This window comes from Meleagris gallopavo, chromosome 11 (assembly GCF_905368555.1).
Source record: "Meleagris gallopavo chromosome 11, MGAL_WU_HG_1.1, whole genome shotgun sequence".
Taxonomy (NCBI): Eukaryota; Metazoa; Chordata; class Aves; order Galliformes; family Phasianidae; genus Meleagris; species Meleagris gallopavo.
Genome location: NC_139414.1, coordinates 19,873,563 through 19,893,743, shown reverse-complemented (window position 1 = coordinate 19,893,743; position 20,181 = coordinate 19,873,563). Strand labels below are relative to the sequence as shown.

General features: G+C 43.7%; 1 protein-coding gene across 12 annotated transcripts in view; it reads left to right on the top strand.

The window, feature by feature from the left end:
• The first annotated feature begins 629 nt into the window (after positions 1–629).
• The window catches only part of LOC100541567 (uncharacterized), a 161,267-nt gene continuing 141,715 nt past the window's right edge, over positions 630–20,181 (top strand). For 10 of the 12 annotated variants that reach the window (XM_085232806.1, XM_085232805.1, XM_085232804.1 and 7 more), the window contains exons 1-4: positions 875–1,023; positions 14,495–14,629; positions 14,904–15,013; positions 16,160–16,264. In XM_085232806.1, the coding sequence (XP_085088932.1) occupies positions 935–1,023; positions 14,495–14,629; positions 14,904–15,013; positions 16,160–16,264 (439 nt within the window). In that variant the 5' untranslated portion in view covers positions 875–934. Of the gene's footprint in view, positions 761–874; positions 1,024–1,227; positions 1,515–14,494; positions 14,630–14,903; positions 15,014–16,159; positions 16,265–20,181 lie in introns of those variants that run through there. The other 2 variants (XM_085232810.1, XM_085232811.1) reach the window with 2 other exon arrangements.

The following is a 20,181-nucleotide window of genomic DNA, read 5'->3' as shown; positions in this document are numbered from 1 at the left end:
ACCACTCCATCCTCAGAATTCAGCTGTATTCCACCCTGTGCCCCCACGTAAAAGTTTCATCCACTAAACAGCCTTCACCAAGCGAGGCAATGGGAATTCTGCACTTCAGTAGCCCCCGTTTGCATGCTGCTCTTCTTAATAACTGGGTGCAGTAATTACTGTGCATCATTTGGAGCCATCAGACGCAGATTTGAAATACTGAATAATTCTTAATGGTTTATTGTTGAGTTCCTTAAGTTAGAACAAAAATTAAATACTAATTTGCCTCTCCTGGAGAAACCACGGCCAGGCAATCAGATCCTTTGCTACTCGGCCATAATGCCATCCTGAAAGTGGTCCAAATCGGGATGATGACTCGGGACATAATTAACACTCAGCTTTGACATAATGAAGGTCTATTATTTTATGAAGAAAGATTTCCTGGGCTTTAAGAAATAAAATGATTAGAAAACGATGTGCTCTGCGGGAGGTAATGAGATTAGCCCGACCCAGGGTCCTGCGGAGCTCCAACTGCTCCAGATGCAGGGAAAGGAGGGGAGGAGAGGGGAAGGGAGGGGAGCGGAGGAGAGGGGAGTGGAGGGCTCAGCCTTGCGGTGCGGATCGCAGGGTACAATTGTAAGGTCAGGGAAGGGCTGTGTGTTTCCTCGCCACGGTGAAGAAATCCCTTCGCAGCTCTCCGCCTCAGGAGTTAATGGGGGACAACTTAAAACGAGCTAATGGGGACAGGGCGCTCCGAGCCCCACAGCGAGGAGCCGAAGGGGTACGTGAGCATAAGGGCTGCGCGAGCCCAACGGGTTCGCGGGGTTCCTCGCCGGGGGGCTCTCCGCTCCCAGCCCCGATGAGGGGCGGGCTGTGGGCCGGGCCTCACCGCCCCTTTATAGGGTTTGGAGGGTGGTGGGCGGCTGCTGCTGAGAGGGGCGCGGAGCAGCGCGCGATGGGAGCGGTGTGGCTGTGCCTCGGGCTGGGCTGGGCGCTGGCGGCCCGAGTGAGCAGAGCGGAGGAGCCGAGACTGCAGCGGGGCATGTGAGTGAGGGCTGGGAAGGTGCTTTGTTCGAAGGCTCGGGGACAGAAAGTTCGGGTGGAGACCCGGAGCTCCCCGGTGATGCTCTCGGGGCTGAGGTTTTCTTCTCGGCGCTGCTGGGTGGCAGCGCTGAGCCGCGCGCGGTGCCGCTCGCTGTGCGCGGGGGCTGCGGGAGCGTTACCTGCGGGAAGCGCAGCAAAAGCAACGGAGCAAACCTCAAAGCCGCCCCGGGTGCTGCGCAGACCGCGTGCAGGCGGAGCTGGGAGCCGTTGCAGCTGCAGCCCTCGGCAGTTGGCGGTGCGCGGACACAAAGAGCTGCACGCGCGGCTCGCGGCGCGGACCGGCCCTCCCTGAGCAAGTTTGTGAGGTGTTCTCGGCGGTGAGCGCCCTTTGTTTCGGAATGTGAAGCGAAACGCTTATCTTTCCGGATAATTTCTTTAGTAGGACAGCCGGGAACGTGCGCGGAATCCCACGGACGAAGTTTTTGCTCGCTGTAAGTGGAAATATGATGGCTGGAAACTGTTGCGTGCTTTGTGTGCTTCCCCCTGCAGAGCTCCCCTGCATTGTTAGCAGATCGCGGGCGCTCCGTTCTCCCCACCCCCAAAGCGCTGTGAGAGCCGTCCTGAGGTGTTCCTACCTCCAGCCCTGCCCTCTTTGTTCCCCCTTCTACTTACGCACTTCGTACTCCGTTCAACTCCATCCCACTCTCGCAGAATTCACTGGCTGCTTTTTGGTTCCCTTCCCATTACTTCTCGCGTCGCAGAAGTGAAATGTCTGAGCCTGTCGTGCAATGTGTTCTCGGGCAATATCAGGCTAATACACATCAACGGCCTCCAGCAGACTTCTGGTAAACCTTACTCCATTTTGTAAGGCCACGCTGTGTAGAGAAGTCAGGTTAAACTGCTGGAGCACTGCACTCCATGGAGCTCTCTTTGAGTTTCTTTGACGCTGCTTTCTCTTCCTATAAGCAATTCTCCTCCTAGAAGAGCACCATTGGCCCACACAGACCTGTGGTTGCTCTATCACTAGCAATGGTGATCCAGAACTTCTGATGCTGGAGGTGATGCCAGCTGTGAATTGCCCCTGAACAAATTGTGTTGTATGTGGCACCACCTGAGAGTATCTGCTATTGTGTCAGAGCCATTGGGAGCAGCTGTGCAGAAAACTCACGCACCCTGCCCCCAGCCCTAATACCTGTGGCAAGCCCTGAGTGCTTTCACAGGTGGGATATCCCTGCAATCACTCTAATTGGCACTGCTTTTTTGAGTCAGAGCAAGTGTAAGTATTCCTCTCCTCTCCCTCAGCCCTGCTTAGTAACTTTGGTGCTCTCAGAAATACAAGAAGTCATTGCCTGTCCAGCTTGCACTGCCATGAATCACCTGTTCTGCTGTTTCAGTTTTGTTCTTTTGGCACTGATGACTTGTGGTCAATGGGATAAGTACAACAAATGCATCCCTTGGCACGTTTTGTGCTGGGCGCTTTCTTTCTTAGCGTTTGCTGTTGTTTTGTCTAGGATCTTATGGGGTTGAGGGAAAGTAAGATATTTCTCCTCATAATTGTTCTTGTTTTGCAGCTAACTTTGAGTGTTTACTCCTAGCTAGAAATGCACAGGGTCTGTGTGCATGTTGGTTTTCTGCTTTCAAACCCCCTGAGGAGATATAATGCAGAACAGATCATGGGATGAGTAACTCCATCAACCATATTTCCAGACAATTAGCACTTGATGATCTTATATTAGAACTTAGAGAACAACCAAGATCCAATACACATTTTCACTAAAAACCATGGCGTTTAGACCTTGAAATGAGGAATCAACCATCTCTCATCACAAAAAGCTTATCGTTAACAGTTTCCTCTGCTGCTGTAAGCCCTGCGGTTTAAAATTGGGGGCACATCGTGACATTTAAGTGGTGATGTGTAGCTGTGTAACACTGAGCTTACATCCAGGATTGTGCCTAATAGAAAGCAGGAGTTACTGTGGGTCGGGGCAGAAATGGGAACTAAGACCAGAAGGCTTAAGCTGCTGTCAGAAGAGGAAAACCTTTCTTCAAGATGTATTCACTGTGTGTTTTAGAAGTGTATAGATGCTTCCCCTTAGTTATCCACAGGACAGAGCAGGAGGAAGGAGTGGTTACGAGGTGAATGCCAAGACCCTCACTTTGTGCACTACTTGGGATCCTCCTTAGTAGGAACTGAGATGTAGATCTCACCACAATCTTTAAAAACCATTTTCTTTTTTTTTTTTTAAATTCTCAGATGTTGCAGCTGCATATTGTCGTGCTACCCATAGGCAAGTCACTTTGAGTGCACCTCAAGGAACACCTGGATTTGGAGCTGGATTCTTGGCTTAGAAACACTTTTCAGGCTTCTTTAATTCTGTGCAGGCTCCTTGAGATAAATCATTCCCCAAAAGCAAGCTGTAACATTCAGCTCTGTATCTACATTGATACAGTGGTCAAGTAAACTCAGCCCATCTTCTGTAAAGGTGAATGTGTAGCAATGGTAGCTGTTGTTGCAGGGCTTTGCTGCTGACCCCGTGATTGTGGACACTGTTTCAGAGTAGTGCAAACTGCAATCCTTAATTACTTCAGGCAAGGAGATACAATGAAAAAGTTGAAGTCTGCCTTGCTCAAGACTGGAATGCATTTCAGTGTAGCTAGTGGTGTGCAGGGTGCTTCCATACAAGAAGATTCTTCTAGATCCTTATTGTTATTTGCACTGAATTTTAATGTATTTGAAGTGACATGCAGTTTGTTTGGCTATAACAAAGCAATGCACAAACCATGAGGTTTGTGGTAGTATAGAATCACAGAATGAACCAATGGGTTGGAAGGGACCTCAAGGATCATGAATCTCCAACCCCCCTGTCACAGGCGGGGCCACCAACCTCCCTGTTTAATACTAGATCAGGTTGTTTTGTGTAATTTTTTGTATAGCTTTGTTTGGGGGCCTGGAACTTTGTCACAAGACTCTTGGGGTGATATGGAAGAAGGCTGTGTAGTCATGTCTTGGTGAGACAGTGTCCCAGCACATTGGGTTTTAAGCTCCAGCGATGCCCATCTGCAGTTGTTGAGAGTTGGTTTGTGGGTCCTGACGTGTGTTCAGGTTTGGGAGCTGAAATAAAGCAGTGTGGTACAATTCCCTTCTCCTTCTGTAATGGAAAATCTTCTGCTCCCAAAGATGGCTGTTCTTAATCCTGCTGTCCCTTTCCAGTATCCAGTAGCGGTTGCTAGGAAAGAAAATAAATATTGAAGGATTTCTCATCTTTGTGAATATGAATGTCACGAAGAACAAAAAATCAGCGCTGCCATTCTAGCTGCTGCACTACAGTGTGCTGCCAGCAGATCGAGCTGTGCTGATCGGCTCCCTAACAGAACCGCATCCACCAAAAGTTGGCGTGTAAAGCCTCTTTTCAGCAGAATTTCTGGAGGAAGATTAACTTAGTTTAGGTTTTTTAACAGCTAAAGGGCTCTCTTTCTGTCCCCTGGTATGCTCACTGGCTGGAGGGTTAAAGGAAGTGGATGAGGGTGATCTTCTGAAGTTCTTTGCCTGAATTATAACACTTTATTCAGGAGAAAAATGAGATCAAGATACTTCCATCTGAACTCTGGCATAGCCATAAAACAGTGGAAATACATGGTCATAAAATCTGATAGCCTGAGGATGCTGTATTTTTGTAAGAGGGAACTGATCTGATCGACTATAAAATATTTCCTGGTTACGTCAATGCCTGCTCTCATAAGGAGATCTAGAAACTTGCTACATGTAATCACAATAGCTTATATATGTGATACATTTACAATTGTTGTGAGGGTGGGCAGTGATAGGTCAAGGGGGAATGGTTTTAAACTGAGACAGGGCAGGTTTAGGTTAGATATTAGGAGGAAGTTTTTTCACCCAGAGGGCAGTGATGCACTGGAACAGGTTGCCCAAGGAGGTTGTGGATGCCCCATCCCTGGAGGCATTCAAGGCCAGGCTGGATGTGGCTCTGGGCAGCCTGGTCTGCTGGTTGGTGACCCTGCACATAGCAGGGGGTTGGAACTCAATGATCATTGTGGTCCTTTTCAACCCAGGCCATACATAGTATGAGCCTTAAATCTGTAAGTTTAAAGCAAAGAAGCCGTTCCTTCCTTACTCCCAATGGGATTTGGGTTTAAGCTACTCTTCAGAAACACACCCTAAGGAGGGGAGAACTTGTCAGCACTTCTTCAGGTTTAATTAAGTGTCATTCTGAAATGTTGACGTGGCTCAGGTATTTATGCACACATCAGTCACAATAGTGGAAAACCTGGTCTGACTCCTCCGCAGAACCTCGGTGTTGGAAACGATGCTTTGGATCTCAGAGAGTTAACAGCCCATATTGCAAAATCATGTTACTCACCAATTAAATACCTTCCCTCTTTGAACACAGTTAATGGATTTCCTCCTTCTGAAATCCAAGCCTGTTATTGCTTATGTTCTCTCTAAAATGTATTGCTTTTAATTTATTTCTGAGGAGAAAGAAATTTCCTTTCATTATTGCTGAATCAAAGCTTTTGAAAATTATGTACTGAGCACACGTAGTCTTGCTCTTTTTGCTTTGGGTTCCATGCTGCTCTTGGTTTGAAAGTCAGCATTAATTGTTCTGGGAGTGCACTGAAGACTTTCCTGCCTCTGCAGCGCATGCTTTCAGCTGCGTTGGTTGTACAAGCTGAGCTGTACATGCAGTTGTATTTTTTTGGTGCCATTGACCTCTGGGTGAGTATTTAATCCATGCATTTGAAAGAGGAGAGTTAGAGGAATCTGAGTGCCAGAGTTCCCTTTTTTTGGATTCTTTAGTGGAAGTATCATGCCTCCTTCCTTTAATAAATCAACAGCAGCTTTTGGGCAGCAGACAGCACTATGCCCATACCATGTTTTTTACATGGAAAATATATCCCAATAGCTCAGGCTGTGGCTGAGAAGCAGGCTTCTTATAGTGCTCCTTATGGTTTTATAACAGCAAATGCATCTCAAATCACCCTACACTTATGTATTTTGTACCTGGTCCTTTTCAGTGAGGCTATTCCTGCATAGGAAACAAGTTTCTGTACACTTCAACCCTTCGCACCAGTCTGTGGTTCTGCCTCTCTGTGGCTGCTAATGCTCTGCCTGCCTGACAGATGCACCATCAATTGCAAAAGGATGCCACATGTGTGCCCTTATCTCATAGCTGTGTTCCTCACAAGACAAGGACCTGTGTCTTTCTGTCTGAAAATAGCACCAGGAATCTGTGGGTTACTTAGAACTTCAGTGTAAGTTTCCACTGTGAAAGATACAAATGCTCTTTTCTTGCTTACCACTGTTGAGCACTCAGACACTGATGTATGTCTGTTAGTAACCCCACTTCTAATTTTTTTTTAATGTGGCTAGAATTCATCAAATATTTAGCTCTACCAAAACTGCTTGGTGGCAATCCTCCACCAGTGGTATCAACCTCAGTGTTTGTCAGGGCTAAATAATTGGGATATTTTGACTCTTAAGCTAACTTCAATTCTTACGTGCTGATTTCCTGCATGTATTAGACATTACTTTGGAAGTAAGCTTTGAAGAAAAGTGAGTTAGTTAAAAATCTGGCATCCTCCATGAGGGAGATGGCTGAGACCGAGGTAGGTTGACAGCAGCGATGCTTTCTGCTGGCTTCACTGGTTTCAATGTCAAGAATTGCAGCATTTACTGTAAACAAAAACTGAGCTTTTCCTCCTTCTGGCTCAAGTGGTGTGATATTTTTTCAATGGCTTTCATTTTAGTATTTTAGCATTAGATCCTCCTGTGCTTTCTTGCCAAGAGAAACTTGAGCGTGCGTACCTGGCAGACTTGCTGGGGTTACTTTTATTATTCACTCTTCTGCAGTGGAATGATAATTGAGCCTGGGTGTATTTCAAGTGAAATTGCATCCAGAAGTGCCTGCTGCTGCTTCATGCCTTCCTCTTACAGCTGACTTCTGGGCAATTGTGTGCTCTGTCTTAGTGCTGTGTACATGCAAACTATCTGTTAGCCTCCTCCTATCTGATTTTCCTCATGGTTTGTTGTTACATTGGAGCTGGATCCTTGAGGCACAGGTCCTTGAGCAGCCTGGAAGGCACCCTGCTGCTGGAAGGGTTTCTCAGTGCTGCTCCTGGATGCTGTCCTTTCCAATCTCTTGTTTAAAGATAGCCCCAGCTTAGAGATGTGTGGAGGTATGCAGAAGACGACCAGAGGGGTTAAGGAGATGCTAACAGGTCATCTTACCAATTATTTCCTATTTGGGTAGCAAACTCTTCAGACTAAGCCTCACTGCAGCCTTGCTGTGGGATAACCTGCTGTTCTGGGTGCAGTACACACAGCAGTGTGCTCAGCTTCCCTGCACATGAATGGATGTGGGTATTAGGGGTTCATTAGAGTTGCATGCTGAAGTGACGATGCTGCGTTTTCCATCCCCTCTGGGTCTGTGCTTTACCCGATGCCTTACCTGATCCTGCAGAAGCCAGCCAGAAAGTAGCAGAAAGTGTGAAACTGGGTGCTGCTGGGAGTATTTAGTTCTATTTCAAATAAATAAAATAACTCCTTGATTAAAGATGCAAAAAAAGTGGCTGGGCAAATCTCTGTTAAGTGATCAGCGTGTACATGTTTATCTTCTACATTTCTTGCTAAACAAACCAGATTATCCCACCCTGGGGGAAGGAGGAGGATAGTCAAGTAGAAGCTGAAGGACAGATGCTGCAGCCTGATAGCAGTAGGAACTAAAAATCTTATTGTTGTTATAATAGTTGAGTGTGTAATTAATCGTCTCATATTGATTTGCTTTGCATCTAGATGCAGTGCACAAAAGCTGGAGGAACTCTCGTGTTATTTAACTGCTCCATCTAATCAGAGAGAGGATGTGAATAAGACGCAGCAGTGCATTAGCAACCCGTGGGGTTAAGAGTCTTCTGTGGCAGACCTGCATCCACAGATCCCGAGCACAGCAGTGATAATGAGACCTAATCTAAATGAGCCTGGTGCTCCCAATCTATATCCCAGAGGGCACATAAACATCACAAATATTGATACAGGATCAGTAGAGAGCAGGGATTGATTAGCGGTCAGGGGAGCAGGATGCCCTAATTGTCTCTGGTAGTGCTGATTAATTTTATCTGAGAAATGTGGGGAAATGAGCCTTAAAATAGTTGAAGGGTGGAAAGAAGAGTGTGTGGCAATTTTTAAAAGGAAGAAATGTCTCTTCTGTCATTGCAGTCTTTGTGAATTATTGTTGCTCTTAACCAAAATATCTCCATATAGAAAAATTTATAACTATTTTTTAATTTGCTCTTTTTAGACCTTTTCATCATTTACTTCCTAACTCTATTTCTGCATGTGGACAACATTTTACTTTTTCCTTTTCCACTTGAGATGCTCCTTATAACAAACCCTAATCACTATCCTGTTTGCATACAGCAAACTGAGCTGTTCTCTTCTGGAGCACAGCGTGTTTCTGCAAGGGTCCTTCTGGAGCACTCTTACAGAAGCTGCTGGTTCTTGTGCTCAGATTGCAAATTCTTTAGCTGAGGCTGTGCAGTCTACAGTGTCTCGCATGTAGGAAGATGTTAACAGCCTTTTGCTTCAGTGTAAAAGTGGTGTCATTCACTCGGTCTCTGTGGGAAGACCTGCAATCAGACAGCCAATGTTTTTTACTTCGTATTGTTTTGTCTTAATTGCATTGTTGAAAGAAACCTTTAGGGATATCTGAATGTCTATTTGCTCTCTCGCTGCCATTAAACTGATCTAGCTTCAGCTTTCTGATTTTTAAGTTGGGACAGGGTAGAAGGTGGATTGATGGAATGAAAGGCTGACTTTCCTTGTCATTCAAGGGTCCAGGTGTTAGGGTTGTGCTATGCAGACTAAAACTGCCATGAAGACAATGTACCTTCTGGAATGGCAGAGCTGCTCCCATGTGCTCACTTGTCTTCCCTTCTCTTCAGCCCTTCCCCCTGTGGACCACACATGCCAGCAGTGTGCAGAAAGCTGCCTCCGTGCTCCCAGGAGCAGATGGGCTGTGCTGGTAACTGCTCTTTCCTTGTTACATGGAAAACAATGTTGCACTTGATCAAAAGAACCAATCTATTGCTATGTGAGATTACTTACGGTTGGATGGTAACGTGCAAAAATAACTGCTCTACTATCCTTCCCTGTCTGCCAGAATCATGGGCAGGAATAAAACCAGTGCAAGTCACTTTGGAAACGATAAATATGGGGCTTCTGTCATCCATCCTCTGCACTGAGTTGTGGGAGCCCTGTAGGTCCTCACTGGGGAGTTTGTTTGGGATGCTGCTGGGGTTCCAAGACCCTGAAATGCTGCTCTGGTTTTTGTTTTTTTTTTTTAATGCTTTAGTCTGTGTCAGCAAGCCTACAATTTTGGAAATTAAGTGCTTTTGTGATATGTGCTCCCACCTTGTCCCCATGCTGTTCCCCTTTTATCACTCACAAGGTTAGCGGTTAGAATATTTAATCTTAAATTGCAAGACTAGAAAGGCTGTTCTGAGTGGAAGCTGAGACTTGTGGAGGTGCAGACCTTTGGCATTTGGTGCCTTCAGAAAAGATGCAAATGTTGTGAAATAAAACTCTAAGTGGGGTGGTTGAGAGCAGAGTGCATTGAGCTTGTGGCCCACAGACAGCCAGTGAAAGGCACAAGAGAAGGGTGAGCGTGCAGTGGAGCTTTGCTTCAGCCTCAAAGTGAGATTCAGGGGTGCCTTGAGCCGGGCTAGCAGCATTCCTGCTTCACAGACCTCCACGTGGTTGATTATTTTGACTTCATTTTTTTCTGCAAACGTGTATATTCCCCTTTCAAAATGTAAACCCAAGAATGAATTATATTCCTTCTGGAGATGCTTTTAATTCTCTGATCTCTTCCTGTTGTGCAGTGGCTCATGCTCTTGCTTCATGTTGATCCAATTATCTGTTCATTGGAATCTTAAGTCTTGAGCTGTGCGTAGGGTGTCTTTGTTTAAAGGGCAGTCTCTTAATGCAAATATTAAGCTAGAGCTTTCTGGCTTGCCTGACTCAGACTGAGGAGCTAATAATAGCCTTGGTGTTAGTCTTGGCTAACAGAGAGCACTGGTGTATAAAGGCTTTAAGGGATTGGTGTATCAATCAAATCAGAGAGCATAATAGACACATGTTTGGTTTATTTTAACATTTAAATTCCCATTAAGAAATAATCTGAATGCAAAGGACACGAGAGTAAAAGTGGAGCTCTCCTTGCCTAAATGTACCATTACAGAATCACTGAATGGCCAGGGGTCAGAAGGGACCTCAAGGATGATGAATCTCCAACCCCCTGCCACATGCAGGGCCACCAACCTCCACATTTAATAAGCAGCCCAGGCTGCCCAGAGTCCCATCCAACCTGGCCTTGAACACCTCCAGGGATGGACGGGACATCCACAGCCTCTCTGACACTACCTCCACTTGAGCTTCATTTTAGTCTTAGATGGCTCCTATCGAGCAGAGAACCTTAACACACAACTGTGTTTTGTGTGGTACTTTTGTTCCAGCAGCTTGCTTGTTTATGAGTTATGTATCAAAGAGCAGTGAGACAGAGGGCTGAACTTCACGTGTCGTGGGCTGGGAGCTGTGTTTGAGGAGGGGATGTGTGTTACCCCCTGGTTTTGCCAGCAAAGGATTCCATCTTATTCAACTACTGCAATTGAATTGCAATGTAGCAGAGGTTTCAATATTTGCCTTTACGTTATCCCAAGGGCATGCTGGGGGAATGGCTTACTTTGAATAAATCTTAATAAGCATTTGACTTTATGCTGCAGCCTTTCTTTATTCTGTGAGTGCTGTTTGTTCCTTTTTACTGTATCATAGAAGTCAATACAGCCATTCCTGGACACGTGGCAACAGCACACGAGAGGAATTTATAGGATGGGCTCAGTCTGTCATTACAACAATTGTCAGCTTCGTTCTTTTATTTATGGAAGAGTGGTGCAGATGAATGTACCTTAATCTGGAAATTTTTAGGCAATTCTAATAAAAGGAGATATGCATGAATTATCAGTACATGATGTTCCATTCACTAGAGGGAGAGTCATTTGAAAAAGCCTGCTAAGTGAGACATGGTTGCTAAGTAAGGCAAGGGTTTTATTAGACCAACTGACGTAATGGAAAAAGAAAGCAGGCAAGATTTTGGGCATACAAAGAGCTGCTTTGGATGTGAAACAAACAGCAGACTGTGCTAAGAAGGGGCTGAGAACAATTGCTTTGAACTTAAACTAAATACGTTGAGTGCTGAGGTAATGTGAGAGGAAGGAATAGCTGGCACACTTGGGCTGTTGAGTAGTGGAGGTGACATGGAAACAGCAAGGGTGGTTTCAGAAGGAATTCGAGGCAATCTGAAACTACACTGCTACTGTCTTCTGCTTTGCTTTGTAGTGCTGGCAGACTCAAAGAATAGGAAGCATGGAGCAGTCTAACAAATGTCTGTAACTGCGATCTCCCCACGGAGGAAGAAATATATGGGGTAGTGGGGAAGGGATCTGAAGGGGCCATCCAGGGCCAACCCAATCTGTCCACAGAAACCTCCTCCCAAGAACCTTAGGGATGGGATGTGGGGGAAGTGATGTGCCTTAATTCTGTCTCTTGCTCTCAGTCAGCAGCAGAGCTTACGTTCTCAGAGCTGACTAGAATTCTGTCTCCTGTGAGGAAGAGGACTAAAAAGGTACTCTTGAAAGCTGAGGGAAGGCCCTTGGGGGCTGATGGATCTTTCTGTGTTCTGGTGTGAGTTGTCTGGTGTGCTGTGGTTGATTGCTGCAGCTGTGGTCTCCAGGAGGGTCCACAGTGATGGAAGCATATATTACATCTGCAGAACAGTTGTGTAAGAGATGGAGGTTGTGATGTTTCCATTTTGGAAAAAAACTGAAATGTGATAGTTCTGGAGATGTCTGTTTAAATGGTCGCATTACGGATGGTGTGCACTGGTCCCACTGAAAGTGTGGTTTAGGGTAATGGAGATTTGCAGCCACTTCAGTGCCTGAGGGAAATAGGCATCTTAGTTCAGGACACTACTTTTTATCATGGTAAGTTTATCCAGGACAAATGTACTATTTATGCTTTTCTATCATAAGATAGGCAGCCTACATAATGAAAATCGTGTCCAAAACTGTGCCCCAGTCGTCCTGTCTGGAACTATGTGGTTGTTTGTTTCTTTTTATTTTTTATCAGCAGCACCTTTCAGAGACCTGCTTGGGTTTCTCATTTGAGGTGTTTTGCATGACTGTAGACCCCTTAGTGTTGAGACTTCTCCAATAGCAGTGCATGGGTTGCTGCTTTTCATGCCAATTGGGGAGATGCCCAACTGTACTAAAATGCAGAGGGGAAGAATGATTCAATTGTGGTGCCCAATTTTTTCAGTTCTTATATTGCTTGCCTTAGGTATGCCATAGTTCTGATAGACCTCCTTGTAGAGAAACTGGCAGGTTATGCATTAGAATGGTGTAGATAAGATTATTTGGCAACCGAATCTTGGTCTGTTTTATTGAAGGTAGAACAAATAAAACCGGTGCTGATTAGATGAGCTGGTGGCTGCTCCTTCCTCTTGTTCTTTTGGTAACCAAAGCCACACCTGACACTTCTGCTATACTGTAGAGTGACTTTGATCTAGGCAGGCAGCTTTTTCCAGGTGTTTAACTCATTGGTAAAAATAACCCTGCTTATAGGATTTTCCTGTTCTGCACAGGCTTAATTTAATGATGTTGGTAAGTTACCTGAAGACCTGCAGATGAAAGATCTACTTCTCATTAGAAAAGCATCATTGTGTGGTGTTCAGACATAACGAGGCTGCAAAATACTTTGGGGCCCCTGAGGTAAAAAGCCCAGTGAATCCTGAAAGAGATATTGCCAACATCCAGTGCAGCTAATGATAACTCTAACTGCCCAGCTGCTGTTGGGCTAGAAATATTTATTGCATTATGATGAAAGCAAGTTGCTTTCTATCCATTCTATCACAACCTCACGTTTATGCCTTTGTCAGTTGACAGTGTGTATTCTTCTTAGCCTGACCAGGGGTCTCCCAAAGTGTTTCTGGAAGAACTCCCCTGTTAGCTGTGTGGCACACCTGCTACGTGTTTACAGATGCTAAATGAGAACAGATATAGAAAGTTCATGATTTTGTCTCTGCGTTTTAATCACTGAGGTTTACATTTGCAAAGGCTCTGTGGCTAGAGCTGGCTGCTCCGATGGAGCTTAATTATTACGTTAGCAATCTGCCTGCTATTCCAGAAATAGCTTTATTTCAGCTTTGCTACACGAGACTACTGTATTGAAAGTCACCAAAAAGAGCTTTGTAGCTTCACTTGTACTTTGTATGCTCTATGCAGAATTATTTTGTTGTTCAGAACTTCCCAATTTACACCAGGAATAGAATTAGAGCAAGACTGGCAGCATCTCTGCAAAACCCTCAGTCCTTCTGTAACCAGAGCTTGGTAGCAGGACGAGGATTACATACCATCCTACAAAGCAACACTTTTATTTTGCTCTTGCTGTTTTTGGAATCCTCAGCAGGGAACAACTATGCTTTCTCTTTAAATCTCATATGCTTCCCCGAGGAGACAGATAGCAGAGGGGGGCTCTTACAGAATGCCCTTTTCGGCAACAATTGCTAAGATACATCTTATCTGCACTTGAATCAATGGAGCAGCTCCCATTGAATTGTACAGCCTGCATTTCATTGTAAGTTTTGTTCGGTTTACATGCTGTTTTCTAAGGCAGAATCTGTTTCTATTATTTATACTCAGTCTGGCTATCTGGTAGCTGCTCTGCAGAGGTCAGTGCCTGTTCCCACCCCGCTTTGTCAGCTTGATAGTGGTTGCTGTGTGCTCCGTAAGGAGCAGTGGGGCTCCCAGCACTTTCAGCACAGGCATGGATGGCCTCAAGCACCTTTCAGGCTCCCTCACCTCAGCCATCAGCTTTTTTGCTTATGAGGCACCACCCTTTGTCAGCAGAGCCTCATCTGAAAGACCATTGTTATCTACAGACAGCAAAGAGTGCTGAGTCGTCCATCACATCCTGCTCAGGCACTGCAGGTCTCATTTTCTGGGAACGAGGTACAATCACATTTTGCTGGCCTAGCTGTTCAGAGGCCAGCTCTTGTGCAAAAAATTGCTACCAGGATTGTGTTCCTGCTCGTGGCTTATGCAACCAATACAGTAATGAAATCTTGGCTCTGTTCAGGTCTGTGACACTTGCCAGGCTGAATTCTCTGGGCTGATTTGTCAGGTGTTGATGGGTGCTGCGCTCTTGTTGTGATCAGTTCAAGGTGGAAAAAGTCACAGATCTACAGTATTTTTAGTATTTTAGTATTTAGTATTTTAGTAGTTACTAATTCTTAACTGTTGCAGGTAGCATGGCTTTCTGTATGCTCTTCTCAGATTTTCAGATATTGCAGTGGAGAGAATGAGAAGTGATTTTTTTTTTTTCTTTTCTTTTCTTTCCCTAAAGGCCAAATGTCTGCCCCGTGTTGGAGCTGGTGCTGGTGGGACACCAACAGCCATGTGTTCAGGCCTTCAGCCGCATGGTGAAGATGTGGAAACAGGGCTGCACAGGGAGGAGGTGGTGCATGGGATACGAGAGGAGGTAATTAGTGATATTAGTGAATTCTGGTACTGACATTGAAAGTGGTTTCTTTGTACTTTGAGAGTTCAGTCTCTCCTGAGATACATGAGACTTGGTTGTGGACATAATCACCTCTTGCTGAGATCTAAAGTCTATTAGTGGGTAGAAAATGTGACTTGTGTGCTTTGGATGTGCCATGGCCTTCTTGACTTAGCTTTAAATCACAATTTTGTACTCCACTACTGATGAGATGTGAATAAGCTGACTTGTTCTCTTGAACTGATTCTCTTTGAAGGTCCGGTTACTACACTGTGTACAAGCAGGTGTACAGAATGGAGCACCAGACTGTCTACAAGTGCTGCCCTGGGTGGGCTCAACACAACAGCGAACCTGGCTGCTTGCATAGTAAGTTGATGGCAGAACTGTCACAGAACAATGACTGGAGAGATCATCTCCTTGGGCCTTGCTGCATCTTCTTTCTAGAACAATTTTTCTTGCTATTTATAAGTGGGAATTCTAATTCTATAGAGGTAATCTATGAGTGGAGAAGAAGCAGCAGTTAACTTTCTACCTGAGGTTCTCCATCTGATGAGAGCCTTTTCCTATCAGTAAATTTTAAGCATGATTGGATGTTTTCACTAAAACATGGAATTAAGTTTAAATGGTTGGGAAGCACTTTGTCCACTGTTAACAAGACATCAGTAAAAGACAACAATTTACTCCCTGCTTAGTTTTGCTACTCCTTTCATCAGTGGTTGTGTTTTCAGTTTAAAAGCAAGCATCTGTTCCTATGTATTTTTCATCTTTCTACCAACTTGAGGACTGCATCCACAGAGATTGCTTTTGTGTTTTTCTTCTTTATTCTTAAAAAAAAAAAATCCAACCACCTGAGGACCTATTAGTGTCAGTGTGAATCTGCATGTTTAGTGTGTGCTTCTTCTGTTGTAAGAAGTCAAAGGTATGCTTATAATCTGCATATTAGTCTCTGGCATAAAGGAATGTGACGTATTTGAGCATTGGTGGCAGTACAGAATTATTTTTTTCTTCTGAAAGAGCAGCTGAGACTTGTTTCAGATTCTGTAAGGCACAAAGGTAGCCAAAGTGTTCTTTTGTATTTGATACTCTTAGCAAACTCGGCTCAAGGAGGTGGAATTTAACCTGTTCTAAGTGAATAATATTCTGAGTTGAAAGAAAGTACCACCTTCATTTCCTCAGACATTCATAACATCTTCTAATACCCTGGTGTTGTCTGCCTAATGCTGCATTGCCCTTCAGCAGTTCATCCCTTCTGTCATCCCACATACTTTGAGTCCTATGAAATGTTTTCTACGTTTTGAAGTGTCTTCAGGTGAAACCACGTTGCCCTAGATTTATTAAAATTAAATTTAATGCTATCAACATTATAAATATATATCTGCTTTCTGACTTTAGAAGAATTTCATTTTATTTGGACGTTCTTGTTGTAGTAGACTATGACAAGAAGAGGCAATTCTGGAGAATCCTTGGTGCAAAACAAACAAAACCCATTTTGTTTTGTTCTGTTTGTACTAGTGCTGTGTGCTGCTGACACTTGCTTCAATGGAGGGAAGTGTTCTAAAGAAGGACCTCACGTGTGCCAATGTCCTGCAGGATTTCAGGGTCCTCGCTGCCAGTATGGTGAGTCAAATGTCAAATTTGGCATTGTCAAATTGCAAATGCATCTGTGATGAACAGTGTTGCTCCATGTTTGAGTAAAATGCATGTAGAGGAACACTTATAAACAGAAATACCTTGTTACTGTTGGCTGTTGTGATTGGGATAAAGAGTTCCTTTTGTATCAGACAAATGTAATTTCCTTCTCAGCTGTGTTGGAAAAGTCAGCAAACATTGCAACAGGTTTGTGTTTTCTGGGTCCTGATCAGAGCACATTTTATTTAAATGTTTGCTTACAAATGAATAAATACAGAGCCCTTCACAATGAAACTTCTGACACCAGACTGCAGGATTTCAACCTCTGCCTTCAGGCAGTGTTACTCGTCTAAGCAGAGCCTGGTGGTGGTTCTCTGTATGGGCAGGAAAGAAATAAATGAGTTTACACGTAGCTTGGTATGAACCAGTGTGACACCAATGGAGACTGCTTTGTTATGTAGAGCTGCTGCTTCAAGGTAAGCAGGATTAGAATCTCTATGGAGCCTGTATAAGAAGCTTTAACCAAATGCAGTATTTCTCAGCAAATTCTGAACTGTCTTCACCAGTCTTTTGAGTCTTCCTTCTGTTGTCTGGAAATACCTACAGCATGAAAGCGCTTCTTACAGCAGATTATGTGGTCGTGGCACGTGGATAGCAGAGGTCAGATTTTCTGCCTGAAATGAGATAGTGCAGTCTCTATTTCACAGGTTGGTGGCTGCGGACACTGCAGAAACAAAGTGAGGCATCCTGCAGTCCTTGCTCTTTGCAGTCGGGTGGAACTTTATCTTGGTGGCTTGTCTGCTTTCTATTGATTCCGAGGGTTTGAATGGAATTTCAGCAGTCATCATTTTCAGGTTTATACAGTAGCTGCTATCTCAGCCTGGCAGGAGTGAGTTTATAAATTAAATTCTGAAGGAAAAAACCTCTCTTCTGAAAGAACATCGTGGACATTTCACCTGCCTAACAAAAGTAAGGTAATTTAGAGCGTAAGGCTTCTTAGCCATTGCAGGCATCTCCAGTCAGATGATTGTGAGGCTCATATCGTATTTGTTGCAAACAAAACTAAAGAAAATGTTCTGTGGAGCTAGCAGCCTTAGCCTCTGGGCTTTTTCCGAGGGCTTTTTATTTTATTTTTCTGGCTGAAGTTGGAGCACTGTCATTTTAGGTAGCCTGAGTTTAATGCGACTGTGTTGCTTAACTGTAGCACATTGTTTTTTAAATGGTCATTAAATCTCCTGTATCCTCCCTGCAACTTTACTTAAAAATAAATAGTTCTCCTTCCTACACTAACACATAGGACAAGGTGATCTCTTCTACCAAAGGCTTTGGCTTTGAGGATTCAGCGAATCAAATGAGTGTCAGACCATAACTTCCAGTTTTTGAATATGATCTAGATAATGTTAATTGTAATGGTGTTACAGTATGGCAGCCTTCCTGATAACTCTGGTATTGGCCACTGTTGGTGCTGTGGCATCCTCTCCTTATCCTGACAGAGGAGAACCCATTAGCAATTCACAACACACTCATTTGATTGGTTGGGTTGTTGCATGCATCCCATCTATTTTCCCTTCAGCCCTTCTGCTCACCTGCTTTCTGCTTCTGCTGTTCAGCACTGACAGCTGATTTGAGAGTTTAGTACATGCAAGCGTCCTTCATGATCACCATGCTTGGCATTATGTTCCACAGACAACGTTATTGAAAAATAAAATTAATAAAAGGAGAGCAAATTAAAATTAGAACCTCTAAACAAAAAACAAGCAAGAACAACAACAACAAAACACCCACGCAAACAAATGGAAACATCTCAAGACCTTCCTAATCTGTTTTCCTCCGTTGCATTTCATGTTTGCCCCTAAGCTTATTAGTAAGTAGGTCATCCTCCTGGAGATCCAGCTGCTATGTGCTCTGTATGGTCTGTCCCACAGAAAGGTTGTGGCAGATCATTGGGAATGACTGACGATGGCCCCGTGCATCACAGCAATGTGCAGCAGAGGCGATTATTCACAATTGTCACAATCAAATCTAATGACTTCTCAGGGTGCTTCAGCAGCCTGTAGCACAACGTTACTTCTGATTAGATGCTGAGAAGGTTATGATTCCTGTAACAAACTCCATGTAATTGTGACTAGCAGAGATGCATTACTGCATCTCTTGTATACCTCAAAGTTTTATTATTTTATCCACACAAGCAGCAATAAAAACTTAGTAGGAAGATTTATGAGTGAAATGGTTGAGCTCTTCATATAGCCATTACAAGGATTCAGTAACAGATTGAGCTGTCTCTCTCTTTGTCTGTTGCAATTTGTCTTGTAATAATAGACTGATATCAATTACAATATAAACTTACGAGCTGTGTTTTTTTTGACTCGTTCAGAAGTTGAGATTCTCATTTCTCTTGAGCCCAGAAAAAGGGACAGAAAACCTGTAATAATAATAATTAACAAAACCCAATGCCAAGAATTAAATCTGCTTCAGTGCTGGTTTCGTTGTTATTCGCTAGTTGTCCTGGTAATCTCAGCCACCTGAGCTGGACTTAGAAGTGAGTTAATTTGATTTAGCTTTTTTAATTCAGCCTTGGAAGTTGTACTTGGACATGCAGCTAGTAAGAGCATTCCAAATTCTTCAAACAGGAGTAACTTCCATCCTTGCACAAATAAAAATGAGCAATGCGAAAAATAAGGATTAGTTTTGACCCTTAAGCTGAGACCTAATGAAGAAAGGTTTATTGCTCTTTGAAGTTCCTCCTCCTCTGGTGCACAAAATAAAGGAGCAGGCTTCGTTGGTTTGACTAAAGCAAAAGCCTTCCATTACAATGACTTTACAAAAAGCTACTGTGACTGGCAAGGTGACCAAAATTGGGCATCTCTGAGAAGATGGGTATTTTCAGATGTTTAAAAACAGGCGTGGAACAACCAAGGCAGACTCCTCACAGAGCGAGGTTTTCTGTTTTAATCACTGGATAAAGGCTGAATGCAAAGATGGAATATTCCAGTGTCTTACGGTCTCAAAGTACAGATGCTTCAATTTTACAGTGCAGTATTTGCTGTAATGCAGGTGAAACTTAAATTCTTTACACTAGCTAACATAAATTGCTAAATATTACCTGCTGGGGAAGCAGTGCGGTCTATGAATGCAGTGCTTGCCTGATGTGTGAGATAAGAGCTGTTTTTCACCTGTCACTGACCTTGGATATGAATTCAATAACTTTGGCAAATTATACCACCGTGCCTCAATTTCTTTGTGTGTGAAGTGCTGATAATAATAGTTCATTTCTTTGTAAAGTGCTTTGAGACCTAAGTAATTAAGCATGAGATAATAGCATTGGAATGTGTATATAAAGGCAGAATGTCCACTGCATGGTTAGCTAAAATGAAATGCTTATGTGATGGATATTTATCAGTTCATTGACTAGCTGTCAATCTATTCCTTAACTTTGGTCACACACTATTAAGTTATTGAACTGTATAAAGACTTTTGTAAACAACTGTGAGCACCTCCTACTCTGGGTGGATAAGAGTTTGCACTACAGAACTACTTAAAGCAAACATTTTTATAAATATTGAATGAAATGGTATGAAGCCTGATGGATCTTCTTGCAACTTAAGAATACTCTTTCATGGTGAACGTTTCCTGTTCTATTTCTCTAGTAAATGACTTCAGGAGTTACATGATGAATGCTCTTCCTGCATAATACTCATCTCTTGGAGAAATGCATATTTTCTTCTGTGAGACTGAAGACCTGGATAAGCTTAGAAGGCAGTATATATATATCCATAAGGCTGTGCTCCTCATTTTTCGTCTTTCGAAATCCTTTAAAATGGTGAAGTCAAACCTAAAGCTGCCGTGGATCTGTCACCCACAGCGATGCCTTTAGATTTCATCTTTCCCAGGAGAACTAGATCATA